Source organism: Typopeltis vanoorti, chromosome 7, assembly GCF_054136105.1.
Source record: "Typopeltis vanoorti isolate ZY-2024b chromosome 7, IOZ_Tvanoo_1.0, whole genome shotgun sequence".
Taxonomy (NCBI): domain Eukaryota; kingdom Metazoa; phylum Arthropoda; class Arachnida; order Uropygi; family Thelyphonidae; genus Typopeltis; species Typopeltis vanoorti.
The window spans coordinates 215,664-229,692 of NC_143555.1; the positions used below are offsets into that span (position 1 = coordinate 215,664).

General features: G+C 36.4%; 1 protein-coding gene across 1 annotated transcript in view; it reads right to left on the minus strand.

Annotated features, from left to right (window-relative positions):
* Nucleotides 1-971: 971 nt before the first annotated feature.
* LOC150104442 (uncharacterized) overlaps nucleotides 972-14,029 on the minus strand; it is a 242,607-nt gene continuing 229,549 nt past the window's right edge. The window contains exons 9-10 of the mRNA XM_090395648.1: nucleotides 11,223-11,298; nucleotides 972-1,105 (exon numbers count right to left, since the gene is read on the minus strand). Coding sequence (XP_090251774.1) covers nucleotides 1,026-1,105; nucleotides 11,223-11,298 — 156 coding nt within the window. The 3' untranslated portion in view covers nucleotides 972-1,025. The remainder of the gene's footprint in view (nucleotides 1,106-11,222; nucleotides 11,299-14,029) is intronic.

Sequence of the window (14,029 nt, forward strand, 5' to 3'; positions counted from 1 at the left end):
ATGAGAATACAGAGGTGGATGAACTGGAAGTTCTTAAGAAATTGCAGGATTGGATGGGGTATCAGCTCACTTTTTTTTTACAAAAATATGCAAGGGAACAGTAAATGCTGCCACTGTTTAAGTCTCAGCTCTGGCAAAGACCCAAGTGAGTGGAAAGAGGACAAAATACTTCCCTTGCACAAAGGAGGATCTAAAGACCAGTAGCAAATTATAGACCAATCAGTATCCTAGGAGTGGTGGTGGTGGTGGTGGTAAAAGTACTAGAATCAATAATCAAAGAGAGAATTCAGGAATGGATGAATAAGAATGTTATTCTATCATGAGCAACATGGCTCTGTGAAGAGTCAGGGGATCAAGTGATGTCCTCTCCAGAACAGTCCAGGACCTTGTTACATGCCTACAAGAAGATGGTCAAAAATTCCCATTGGTTGCTATTGTACACTAGTGGAAAGCATGGTCCATATGATTGCTGCAGTCATCACAGCAAAAGGAGACCATACATTTTATTAAGGTGAGCACCATGGCTGGCTGTTCCAAGCAGTATATTTCTCTGCAACTTACTTTGTCACACCAGGGTAGAAATAGATTAAAAAATACAGCCATCTATGGTGGCATTCTATATGTTTCCAAAGCAGGTGCTAGAACATTAAAGTTATAATGAAGAACTGAAACTTCTTCCAAATATGAATTTTTTTGGTAACTTCATATCTTATAATATTCTGGTCACTTATAACTAGGATAGGTAAATTGAATTAATGTGTGTCCCTTCGATCACTATGAATCATGGTATTTCATAAGTTCATATCCTGATATATGGTATTTCAGGTGTATTTAATGTAGCTTAGTCCCCATAAAAATAATACATTATAAAAAAGTATTTTATACAACATTTTAGCAGTGCATTATACAAAAGAGCTCTTTGGCATAATCTGCATATGCTAAGATTAGTCACATAAGCAATTACATTTAAATTCATTTATTTAATCACAGTACACAAGCATATTTACATACATCATAACATAAAATTAAAATCTTTTTGATATCTTCAGAAATCTTTTAAACAAAGCATGTGGAGTTTCAATCACAGGAATGCAAGGATGAAATCCTGAATAACAAGAAAAATAAGCAAAACATTTAATGATAACTTGGAAATTTTACTTCAAACCAATCATTTTTTTAAAACAATAGTATTTCATACCTAATTTTTTAAATTAAAATTGTGCAAAATAAGTTTTTTTTTAAATTTTAATTACAGAAAAAAAAAAAAAACGAGAAATTTTACATATCTATACAGATGGCAAAACATCCTTAATAAACTAAAACATTCACTGCTGATGTAGTTTTTTTTATTTTTATTTAGACTGAATTAAGAAATTGGTCTTCCAGAGACCAGGTAAGAGGTTTTGGTGTAAAAGAGCAGAAAAAAAAATGGAAGTAACCAAAATGAATGTGTTAATAAAATTATCAAGATAACACTTGGGAAAAAAAGAAAATATCATATCATGAAAATGGCTAAACATTCTGGAAGTGAAAAGCTTAGATATGAGAAAAGAATATCAGAAAAGTAAATTGGAAAAAGCTAACAGTGATATAAAAATCAAATATAATACTCAGGGTGTTGAAATAATGAAATATTGGAAGGGGAAGAAAAACTAATTAACTTATTAGAAAAAATTAAAGTAAGTAACAACTCCCATAGCATGTCAGATGAATCATATAGTGAGAATGAGAATATGGCACATTTAGCTAGATATTGTTATAGAAGGAAAAGGTTAGAATACGAGAATGGTGTGAAAAGTTCTAATGATGAAAAAACGATTTTATAATTTCAAAATTACATTTTCAACATAATCTCCCTTAAGACTAATGCATTTATTCCAGCGATGCTCCAGCACCATTATCCCATCCCTGTAGTAGTTCTCAGGAAGGTCTACAAAATAACCCTCTACAGCTTCAATCACCTCTTAATTCGAAGAAAATGCTGACCAACGAGGAAGAGTTTTAGTTTTGGGAAGAAATAAAAGTCAAAGGGAGCGAAATCTGGAGAATAGGGTGGATGTTCCAACAATTCATAGTGCAGATCCCTTAATTTTCCCACTGCCAAAACACCTTAGTGGGTAGGTGCATTGTCCTGATAAAAGATGATTTTTTTTTCTACAAACCAGGACTTTTCTCATCAATTTTTTCATCTAGTCTGGTTAAAAATGATGGAATGATATTCCCCCGTTATTGTTTTACCCTTTTCAAGATAATTAATAAACAAAATGACTTTAGCATCCCAAAACACCGATGCCATGACCTTTCCTGCTGATGCTTAAAAATTACAGAATTATTATTATTATTATTATTAAACAAGACCTCATGGAGTCAAAGACTCATCTAGGAGGTCCTTTTATCTCACACATATCTCATCATACCGGGTTTTAACACATTCAAACTCCCTGCAGACACCACACTCTCAGGCAAGGCATTCCAATCATTCACAACTCTGCACGAAAAAAACCTGCCTCTCACTCCGCTACTCACACCCTCTTTATACAGTTTCCAGGTATGACCTCTGGTTCTCCCCTGATTTCCCACTATTCTCTGTAGAACTTCTCCACCTTTGATCCTATAACAACCCCTTACCAACTTGTAGGTCTCTATCATATCTCCCCTCTTCCTTCTCTCCACTAGACTCTACAAATTACATCTTTTCAATCTTTCCTCATACTTGACATTCCAGAGGTCAGAGACTACCTTAGTCAGTTGCCTTTGGACCCTTTCCAACATCTCTTCATCCTTCTGAAAATCAGGTGTCCATGTGTGGCCTAATCAAAGCCTTATACAATGGAACAAGAATCTCCCTACTTCTACACATTAGTGTCCTCCTCATCATTCCAAGAAGTCTTTGTGTTGTCTTCACAGTTTTGGCGATGTGTCCCCTAAATTTTAGATCCCTATCCACTATCACCCCCAGATCTCTTATTTCCTCTATTTCCAACAATATATTCTCACCAAGCATAAATTCTGCATCCCATCTTTGTTTTCCAAATTTTAAAACCTTACATTTTGCAACATTGAACTCACATCCCCATTTGCTTGCCCAATCACTCAATTTATTCAAGTCTTCTTCCAAGGCCACAACATCTTCGCTACTCTTTATGGTTCGTCCCAACTTTGCATCATCTGCAAACAACTGAATATCTCCATCCAAATCTTCGCCAATATCATTAATATACAAGTTAAATAGTAATGGCCCTAAAACAGATCCCTGAGGCACTCCACTAGTGACTTTCCTTTTCCTGGATATTGCACCCCCATACACAACTTGTTGATACCTATCAGATAGCCAGTCTCCAATCCAATGCACTAATCTAATATCCAACCCCATCTGCTCTAGTTTGACTGTCAACTTATCATGAGGTACTCTATCAAAAGCTTTTGCAAAGTGCAAGTATATTACTGTGTATCCTTCTCCTCTGTCCAAAGCAGCAGTCACTTTATTGTAATAAGTAAGTAGATTACTAAAACACGACCTCCCTTTAGCAAATCCATGCTGTCCATCAAAGATTATACCATTGTTGTCAACCCAACTCTGGATCCTAGTTCTCACAAGCTTCTCCAACAACTTAACCACAACACCTGACACACAGATAGGCCTATAGTTTGATGCTTGAGTTCGATCACCTCCTTTATGAAGTGGCACAATCTTGCCCTCCTTCCACTCTTTAGGGATTTGACCAAGTGCAAGACTCGTATTAAAAAAATATGTCAAGGCAGGTGTCAACTCTCTGGCACATTCCTTCAGAATACGCGGTGATATATTATCAAGTCCCACAGCCTTATTTACATCTAGTTTACTCAACTCCCCAAACACCTCTTCCTCACTTACAGTCAGTCTCTCCTCCCCATCATCAACTGCTCTTAATCTCTCCATGAAGTCACATTCACAAGATTGAAAGATCTTTATGAACTGTTCATTAAGTATCTCCACCACACATTCTGCAACAGCTGTCGTTATACCATTTCCTCCAATCAATGTCATCCTTCCATAATCATTCTTTCTTTTGCTGGCTACATATCGAAAGAACTCCCTAGGATTCTTTTTAGCTTCATTAGCTAACTGCTGTTCATACCTCTCTTTAGCTACTCTCACCAACCAAGTCACTCTCCTTGCCTGGTCTTTGTAGAACTCATGAAATTGGTTACTTCCACTTCTCTTATGCTGCCTCCACAATGCCCTTTTTCTCTGTATTGCATGCTTAATCTCTTTATTCATCCATCTCACACCTAACTTATTTAACCTTCTCACCCGTGGTATACATTTAGACATTGCATCCACTAAATATTTTTTGAAAATCCCCCAAGCTGCATTGATCTCTTTTCCAGCTAACTCCTCATTCCATGCTACACCTGCAAGCTGTCTCCTGAGCTCTTCATAATCACCCCCTTGTAGTTCCACATATACCCTTTTTTCATAGGGGTCCTTGCACTGCTGGCAACCACCCAAGTAATCACCTCATGGTCACTTTCACCAATTGGTGGATGATTTGATACCTCATTGATAATTACATCCTCCGATGAGATGACCAAATCCAAGACCCTTAATCCTCTTGTGCCCTCTGTTACATACTGTCTGAGGTAGTTATCCCTCAAAAACTCAAGAAACTCATTTTCTTTACTTCCAGTTGCTATCTCTTCATTCCAGTCTATATTGCCATAATTAAAATCACCCATAATAATCACCCTTTTCTTATTTGCTTGGCTTATTTGACTATACATTTCACTATCACCTCCACCATACACATTACCAGGTCTATAACAACATCCCACCAAGCATTTGATTCGATTCACCTCTATCTCACACCATGCTGCCTCAAACCACTGGCCCTATTTCCCTCTTGCATTTCTACCTTGTATGGACATAACTCTTTCTCTATCATCAATAGCACTCCCCCCTCCCTTTTTACCCCATCTATCCTCACAAAACACATCATACCTTTCCATCTCTATTCCTGTCAGGATGTCGTTCTCATCTAACCATGTCTCACTTATTCCTACAATCTCTGGGTGCACAGACGCAATTAGTGCAACCATTTCATCCGCCTTGTTTCTTATACTTCTAGCATTGGTATACAAACACAACAACTCATTTCTGGATCTACAGCTAGTTCCACTGATACCACTCACTCGATGTGATCTCTCCATGCTGGACTGGGGCCATTTCCCTTTCTGCTTCTTCATTTTAGAACCCTTTGCAATTCCATCTGTTTCCTTTTGATCCCTGATCATCCCATTACTTTCCTGCCTACACATTCTCTCACCTCCTCTTGGAGCATCCACCTTTCTCACGCTGTGTATCCCTGTCCAGCCTGAGCCTCGCCGTTTCCCTGCTCCTCTTGCACACCCATTCTCTCATTTTCTATACTCATACCACTCACTTCCACATTCATTTCCACTCCTTCAATCTCTCCTGCTTACGCTCCTGCTCTTCCACATCACTCCCCTCTCGATCTGATTCATTCTCTCTATTCACTTCTCTACTTTCCAGCAGCAGTCTCTCCAAGCGACTCACACCATAACCACTCAAATGCAGTCCATCGCTCCCATACAGCTCACTTCGTCCCTCAAACTCATTCCACACATTAACAAACTGTACTCCCATCTCCTCACACATTTCAGCCAGAATATCATTCATAATACTTGCTCTCCGCCTCATTTCACACCAATCATACCTAGGCAACACACTGACCACCCTTCCTGTCACACTATTCTCCTTTATCTTTCCAAGCAGTCTCCTGACATTCATTTTGACATGCTCTTTGTTCTCTCTCAAATCATTCGTACCAATTAATACAATTAACGCTTTTGCTCATTTCCGCCTCATATTCAATGCCTCAATCACTCTACTCATTTTACCGCCTGGAAAACATACCTTGTGCATTTTATCCTCTAGCACACCTTTAATAATGGAGTCGCCATACAACGCCACTCGCTCATCTTTTGTTATCTCTTTCATGCCATCATGATTTATTTTAATAGTTTTGACCTGAATTCTCTTAATTTCATTCCGCATCCATTTCATTTCTTGCTTCATCCAATCCAGTTCACCTTCTGAACCTCGCGACACATTCACTCTATCATTAAATCTTTCTAACTTTCTAACTCTCGACCCCCTCTTCTCACTTTCCCTCTTATTCATCCTTCTTTGTTTCCGTACTTTCGGTCCAACATACGTCCAACTTTCACTATCATTCTTCTCACTTTCACTCTCACATATCTTTCTCTGTTTCCGTACCTTCGGACTAACATGCGTCCAACTTTCACTATCATTCTTCTCACTTTTACTCTCATTCATCTTTCTTTGGTTCAGTACTTTCGCCATCAGTCATTCTTTTTTCGCTATCATTCATTCTTTCGATTTTTTTTACTTGCGAATTCTGCACCACGCCATTTCTACTTTCATTCGTTCTCTCAATTTGGTTTCATTCCGCCTCACTTTCGTGCCTTTTAACATCCGTTACGGTTGTCAAATCGCTCTTTTTCTTTTTTCCTGATTTTTTAACATTTTTCCGCCTGTCTTTCTCGCCATCCTCCTCTTTCAAACGTGCACTCACGACACAATCGGTACTAGCACTTTCTGTCATCAACTTCATATTCGCATTCATCAATTCCTTGTTCAGGTCACATTTCGCACACACCCTTCTTCCATCCGCACTAAACATCCACAACTCATTTATGTAGTCGAAGGAATACATATAACAGACCTCACACTTAACGAACCGACTGAAATCCAAATTAAAATCATGGAATGACAATGCCGCCGCCATTTTTTTTTTCTCTGCAGGTTACTAGGTCTAATATTAACGTTTTCGTATTTAGTTTAAGCAAGAAAAAAACCCCACACTAATAATATCGGTAGCGTACAACGTTTACAGCCGCTCTTACTTAAACAATTACACATATATACTTAATTATTCCTAGTAAAACTTACTGAATCAGGAGCTCTTGAAAACACGTTCGTTGCGCTTGACCCACTGAATTAGAAGCAGAGTTATCAAATACGTTAAATGAAGAATTGCTACAAGCGATTATTAGTGTCTCAAAAAATTCGGGGATCAAAGCATTTGATAAAAGTAATATTAATCTACATAAAAAATACCTTAATTTGTTAAATCGATCTAAGAAAAATACCAACAAATTACCGACCAAAAAATAGGTTGTCAACTTATCTAACCATCCACTAACAGAAGATGAATTAAATGTTCTAGCAAGAGGTCATGTTTCCCATTTCACCTAAATGCTTTCCATATTTAGATTTTATATATAACATTGAAAGACACATCGCCCATCTTTTTGATACCAAATAATTTGATACCAAACCTTCCAACTTAAATATCCCACCATCAGAATTGAAAGCTCTTACCTCCTTAAAACATAATCATCACCAGATCTAACAAGGGAAATACCACTGTGGTTCTAGATACCAATTCATATGACCGAAAAATGAATTTACTACTCCGAGATCAAAAGACTTATGCTAAATTTGATTATGATCCTACAAAAACACAGCTGAAAAAACTGAACAAGTGACTTAATGAAACCAGTTCCTTAGATGAAGAAACAATAAAAAACTCAGGACATACCATGCTGGGCCTCCTTTTATCTAACCTTCTCCATCCTCCTATAGGCCACTCAGCCTCGTCAATTAAAAATTCCACAGGTTTTCATGCAAAAAGAAAAGGCATTTAACTGTTGGAAACTGACATGCTAATTAACTTTGACATTGTCTCTCTCTACACTAATATTCCCCATAAGGAAACGGTAGACTTGTTAATGCAAAAATTTCATCATCATCAAATTCCTGCCATGTACCCTCAAGGGGTGCACAGGATATGACAGTACTACATGAAAAAATTACATCATTACTAACTTCCTATCTACAATTTTCCTCCAAATCAGTGTTACGTGTCAAGACTTCAACATTATCAGATCTTATATTTCTATTGTCTAAGGCACTTTGAACCGTATCAATCCACCTATATCTTGGTCTTCCTCTGGGTCGTTTTCCTGCCAACCTGGCAGAGAACACTTGTTTTGCTAATCTTTCTTCTCCCATTCTATTTAAGTGACCATACCACCTGAGATTAGCTCTGCTAATGCATTCCTGGATGCTGACAATGTCAAGTTCTTTCCTAATATCCTCATTTTTAATATGATATTGCCATTGATGCCATCTGTTCACGCCTCTAATCTTTCTCAGGACTCTCATATCTGCGGTCTCTAGTCTTTGGTCAAGTGTTTTACTTCTGATCCAGTTCTCAGATCCATAAGTTAAAACTGGTTTGAACACTGTCTTGTATACAGCTAATTTAGTGTTCCGACTAATTTCTTTCTTATCCCATATGAATTTATTCAATTGACTTCCCACCATACCAGCTTTGCTGATTCTGTTGTCTATTTCTATATTTAATTTACCATCTTCAGTAAAAATCATGCCTAAGTAGCTGAAATGTTTTACTTGTTCCACAGGTTCTCCATTCACAACACAGTTGACATTTTCAATGTCTTTGTCTTTTTAATGCTGACCTTCATACCATATCTATTACAACAGCTATTCAATTTAGTCAGAGAATCTTGCAGACTTGTAGCCAATTTATTTAGAAGTATAACATCATCTGCATAAAGCAAAGAGCTGACATTAACATCTCCAATTTTGATATCAGGTTTAATACCACATTCCTTCATAATGTGATCCATATAGATAATGAATAACAGAGGGGATAATGTACATCCTTGTCTCACACCAGATTTAACATTAAACCATCTTCCTGTACTCGAAGAATACCTTGAAGAAAAAATTTCCACGTTTACACCCGAACCAAAAATTTGGCTACAATATGTCAACGACATCTTTGCTGTCTGGGATCATTCCAAACAAGAACTACACCTGTTTCTAGATAAAATAAACCTTCTTCATCCTCACATCAAATTTACGCTAGAAAAAGAATCTCCATAGGCATCTCCTTTCTCGATTTACACATCCAAAGAAAAGAATATGGTTCCATCTCCACTTGTCTATTGCAAGCCAACATTTTCAGGTCGCTACGTTCACAATTCTTCTGCTCATCATCCAACTCAAAAATTTGGCATTATATCATTAGTAACCATACCATGCAGATTCTGCTCCTCTGAAGAATCTCTAAAACAAGAATTGGAAATAATAAAAAATACAGCCATGCTAAATGGATACAATCTTAAAACAACTCAAAAAATCATCAGTCACTTCCCCACACATCAACGTAGACAATAACAAGCACATAGGATTCCTGTACTTAATGTCAAAAGCATCTCCAAACATCTTTCAAAAATTATGAAGAAATACAAACTTACTACTATCTACAAACCCATCAACCAGATCTATAACTTGTTACCTTCTCTTAAAGACAAACTCTCACCTCTGATGCTAACTGGCATGTACAAGGTTCCATGTTCCTGTAAATTGTCTTAATATGGACAGACAGGTAGATCTGTTCATAAACACATTTCAGAGAAATCAAGACCACATCTATCTTATCAAGCCGCAGAAATCTGGCATCGCTTAACACGGGGTTGAAACCTAAACCATAGGATCCATTGAGAAAAGACCAAACTGCTACATAGATCTTTATATAAAAATGAACGTTTACATAAAGAAAGTGCTGAAACTGTACTTCACAGACCAAATCTAAACTGTAATGACGTTCTTGCTATTCCTAAAGTATGGGAAATTGTCATATATAAAAATTAATTTAATAAATTTTGTATGCTATCTTATTTTAATGCAATTTTTTTCCCTCCAGATATATATTTTAATGTAATTCTATAACATGCTACTGCACGCATATTTGGATTCATTGTAATCATGCGCCCTAACTGTATGTTATTCCTAGTATTGTTTGAATTAACTATACTGATAATGTCCTAAAATACTTAGGATGAAATATTTACTTATTAAAGGTTATTATGTGTGTTTGTTTAATGATGTTGTTGTCAAGCTTAATTTATTTTTGTAACCAAATAATAACAGGACTCTAGAACTGATGTAGTAAGGTTTTTGTTTTCACCAGAGGTCAGGCCAGTAGTTTTAATGGTTGATCAAATCTATGTAACTATAGCATACCATGTAGATTGCAGAGCGGCTTGTTTCTTTATATATATATGTATACTCCAGATGACGACCTTAATGTGAAGGAATAAATGTAGAGTGATTATTTTGGTTTATATTAAATGAAGTTTTACTCTAACATGGTAGTTGTTTCCATAATGCCAGCTTGGTTGGCCAAGCAGTTAGGATATCTGCTCTCCAGCCAAAACGCTGCAGGTTCGAATCCTGCCATGGGCATGGATGTTTGTGATTGTCTCTGGAAATACTAGCGGTGCTGGTAGATGGCGTTGGTGCAGTTACAGTTAGTTGTAGTTCGTAGATTGAATGGTGGTGACAGAGAGATGTAGAGTAAGTGTCCTCCCTCGATGAGTCTTTGGACTCCCTGGAAGTGTCATGTAATAATAATTTTTATAATGAATTCTGATCATCGTGTAACCATGAAAGGGGAAAAAAAATTTAAAAAAAAAAGAAAAATGGAAATATTTTCAAATATTTATTAAAATTAAAAAGTAAAATATAAATTTTGATGAATAGAAAGTGTCCCAGTGGAAATAAAACAGTATTCAACTGATTTTATTTGTTTATCATCTCAATTTGGAAAGTTGGAAGTAAATGGAGAAGAAAGGCCCAAGACAGGAATAGCTGGATTCTAAGACCTGCAGTCATGGAGAAATCCTGACTGAAATCACAGGTCGAACAAGGTATCTCAATTTGCAACAATTTATTTGGTCGTTTTTTGCAGTTACATGGATGAATTAAAGGACTAACTTTTCCTCCTTTTTTTGATCTACTATCATTTATTTATTTTTACTTAGCTATCAAGTTGTAAGTGAAATATAAAAATTGTATACTATGACAAATTACATAATGAAGGTTTGTACCTTCATTGTGTAATTTTTTTTGTTTGCAATTCCATTTTTGACAGGAAATCATTTTTTTACATGCTATGGCGCCATTTTGAAGAAGAAAAAAAAAAAACTGAGGGTAAAAAATTTTCTTTGGAAATTATCAATACCATAAACGTAAGTAATAAAAATACAGTACATCTGAAATCACTGCATCAATTTTATAATGAGTGAAAAATAACACATACCACCAGCAGCAACACGATGAATGCCAACATCGTTACATCTGTTAAGCACATTACCAGTTTCGATCAGAGTATCAACCTGAATAAAATTTAATCATTCATTACTTACAGCAGTAAAAGTTCTGTACATAATACTCACTAAAATACAGTCAAATTTTATGTAAACAAAAAAATTATCTCTGAATTTAAATTTGTGATATTAAGCTTAGCATGCGAAGAAGAAGAGTTCTTTGGTTATAAAATGTATTCTTTTTGTTGTGTCCCCTTTTCTTAAATTTTATTGATATATGTACTATACGTTGGGTCCTTCCTAAGGAGTCATGTGGTATCTCTAAAACACAAAGAAATTTGCCTCAGGGTCGAGCCAAAACCAGCATGGCAAAGTCTTTGAAATCTCACTTCTCTTAAAGCATTAGGAATATTTATATTTTTATGCTGTGCCACCTAAGCTATTAGATTAAGCTAAACATGTCTTAATCAGGAAATGATCTCAAAGGTGTACTATAATGACTAATGATTTGCAATTGTGGCCTATAACACAATCTAATTTCTCTCGCTTAGATTCGTATATTTTTGCAAGTGGTGCATCGGATTCTAATACTCAGACACTCGGATTAAAGATAGCAAAGGTTTATTTGACACATTAATACAATTTACAATACAAAGAAATGCAATCCAAAACTTTAATGTTAATCAGAGAAAATTATAGGTATCCTTATTAAGTAAGGACACCAAGAAGCACATCAATATGTCATTTTACAAACAAACAAAACCAGACTCCAATATTCACATTAATCTTCATATCATATCACATTACTCAGCTTAACCTTCTTAATACTTTCAAAGACATTCACATTAGTTTGCCGGTATAGGAGTTGCCTCAATATGTGTTCTAATATTAAGGTGCTACAGTCCTGTCTTAATTATATGAAAGTCCTTAATCTCATTTATAACATCTTAATTTTCTTATACACATTATATAGACAAAGAATTTTCAATGTTAACGTACACACTGATTCTCCATACTTGTTCCTTCAACTTCTTTAGTCGGTGCTGTGGCATGGATTTCTCCAATCAAAGGCAAGTCCACACGATCCCAGCATAACTAGCCCAATCCAGATTTAACGATAGCGTAAGGCAATTCCGCTTCCACGAGGTTTGTTGCCAAGATGATAAGCCCCTTTCCATGGATTACACATCGGTCGAACGGAGATGTGTTCTTTCATCGTACAATTAGGAGCGCCTGATCCTTCCAGCTCATAAGCAGTATATCCTAATACCGCCCTCGGGATTCCTAACAGAACTCTTTGCTGATCCTTCATCCAAGCATTCCTGAACAGAGACGCACCTCCATGCAACCGTCTACCCACCAGAATACACGAGACTCCCAGCCAGGAGAGAAGAGAAAAAAGCCTTGTGTGAGGGGGAGGGGTTCCTCACCCTTTTACATCATCTTCCCTATCGGCAATCACCGTAACTCACATAGCTGACCCAACGTGTATATTTTGTGCAACGTGGGTCTCGTTTTGTATCTTTTGTTTTTTCTGACCACTCGCTTCTGCACATGCCATGGGCACACGACTGCCTGGGGACAACTTTCTTTCCTTCAGCATGCCTGCGCACTTTGAACTTTCGTTCACAGCAGCTTAATGCAAGTCATACTACAAAAACATGTATTATCAATTCTAGCAAAATAATATTAATTTATAACGTATCACTGGCATTATATAATCAAGTAAGTATTCCTTCCTTGAAATATTCACAATCTTTTTCCTTTATAATAACGTAACCTATATTTTACCAGTTGCAAACAGCACATACCTAGAAGCAAGTATATTTCCTACAAGGTTGTTCCTGTTAAACGATGATAAAATTAGAATTCTTAGGAATCTCAATTTATCAAAGTTTAACATTATATACATCCTCTTGCCGTCATCACTGGGATCTGCAAATTACATACACACACAAATATATATATTATCATTATTATCTGACATCACTCTCCTTGAGACTACCTCCCATTCAAGAAGATTAGACTTGTATTTAGTGTTGAATAATAATAAAATATTCAACTTAGTGTTGAATATTTTAACCTTCTTTTCCATGATTGTCATTACCTGAATAGGCAACATGCAGGAGTAGCCTTAGTATTCAACACTAAATACGAGGCTAATCTTCATGAATGGCAGTCAGTCTCAAGTAGAGTGAGGGAGGCCAAATATTGGGGAACTGGACAATGAGACTTATTTGTGCCTATGGTCCCACAGAAGGTTCTACTAAGGTAGAAGTGGAGCAATATTTTAAGGCTTTGGAGAAAGCATCTGACACAATGAAAAAGCAAAAGTTGGTCCTTGTTGGGGATCTAAATAGCTAAGCAGGAAAGGATTGTCAGACATAAAAAAATATATTTGGAATATTTGGAGAAAAGAGCAAAGCTAATAACAATGGCAAATACTTATTGGATTTCTGCTCAGGACATGGACTGGTTATTTTACACAATGTTCCAACATAAAAATATAAAAATGTGCACAAATGGAGAGAAGAGGCAAGGAATAAGAAAAGTCTCATTGACTATGTTATTTTTGATAGTGATGTTTTCTGCCTGGTGCAGGATACCAGCGTACAGAAGATTTGAAATTGGAAGTGATTACCATTTAGTCTTGAGCAGGATAAAATTGAATTTCATATTGAAAAGAAGAATATTATTATTATTATTATTCAGGCCTCCATGGAGTCAAAAGACTCACTGTGGTAGGTCCTTCTTAAGAAACACAAAGTATATTAAGACTCATTGTGGGGAAGACCCCCCC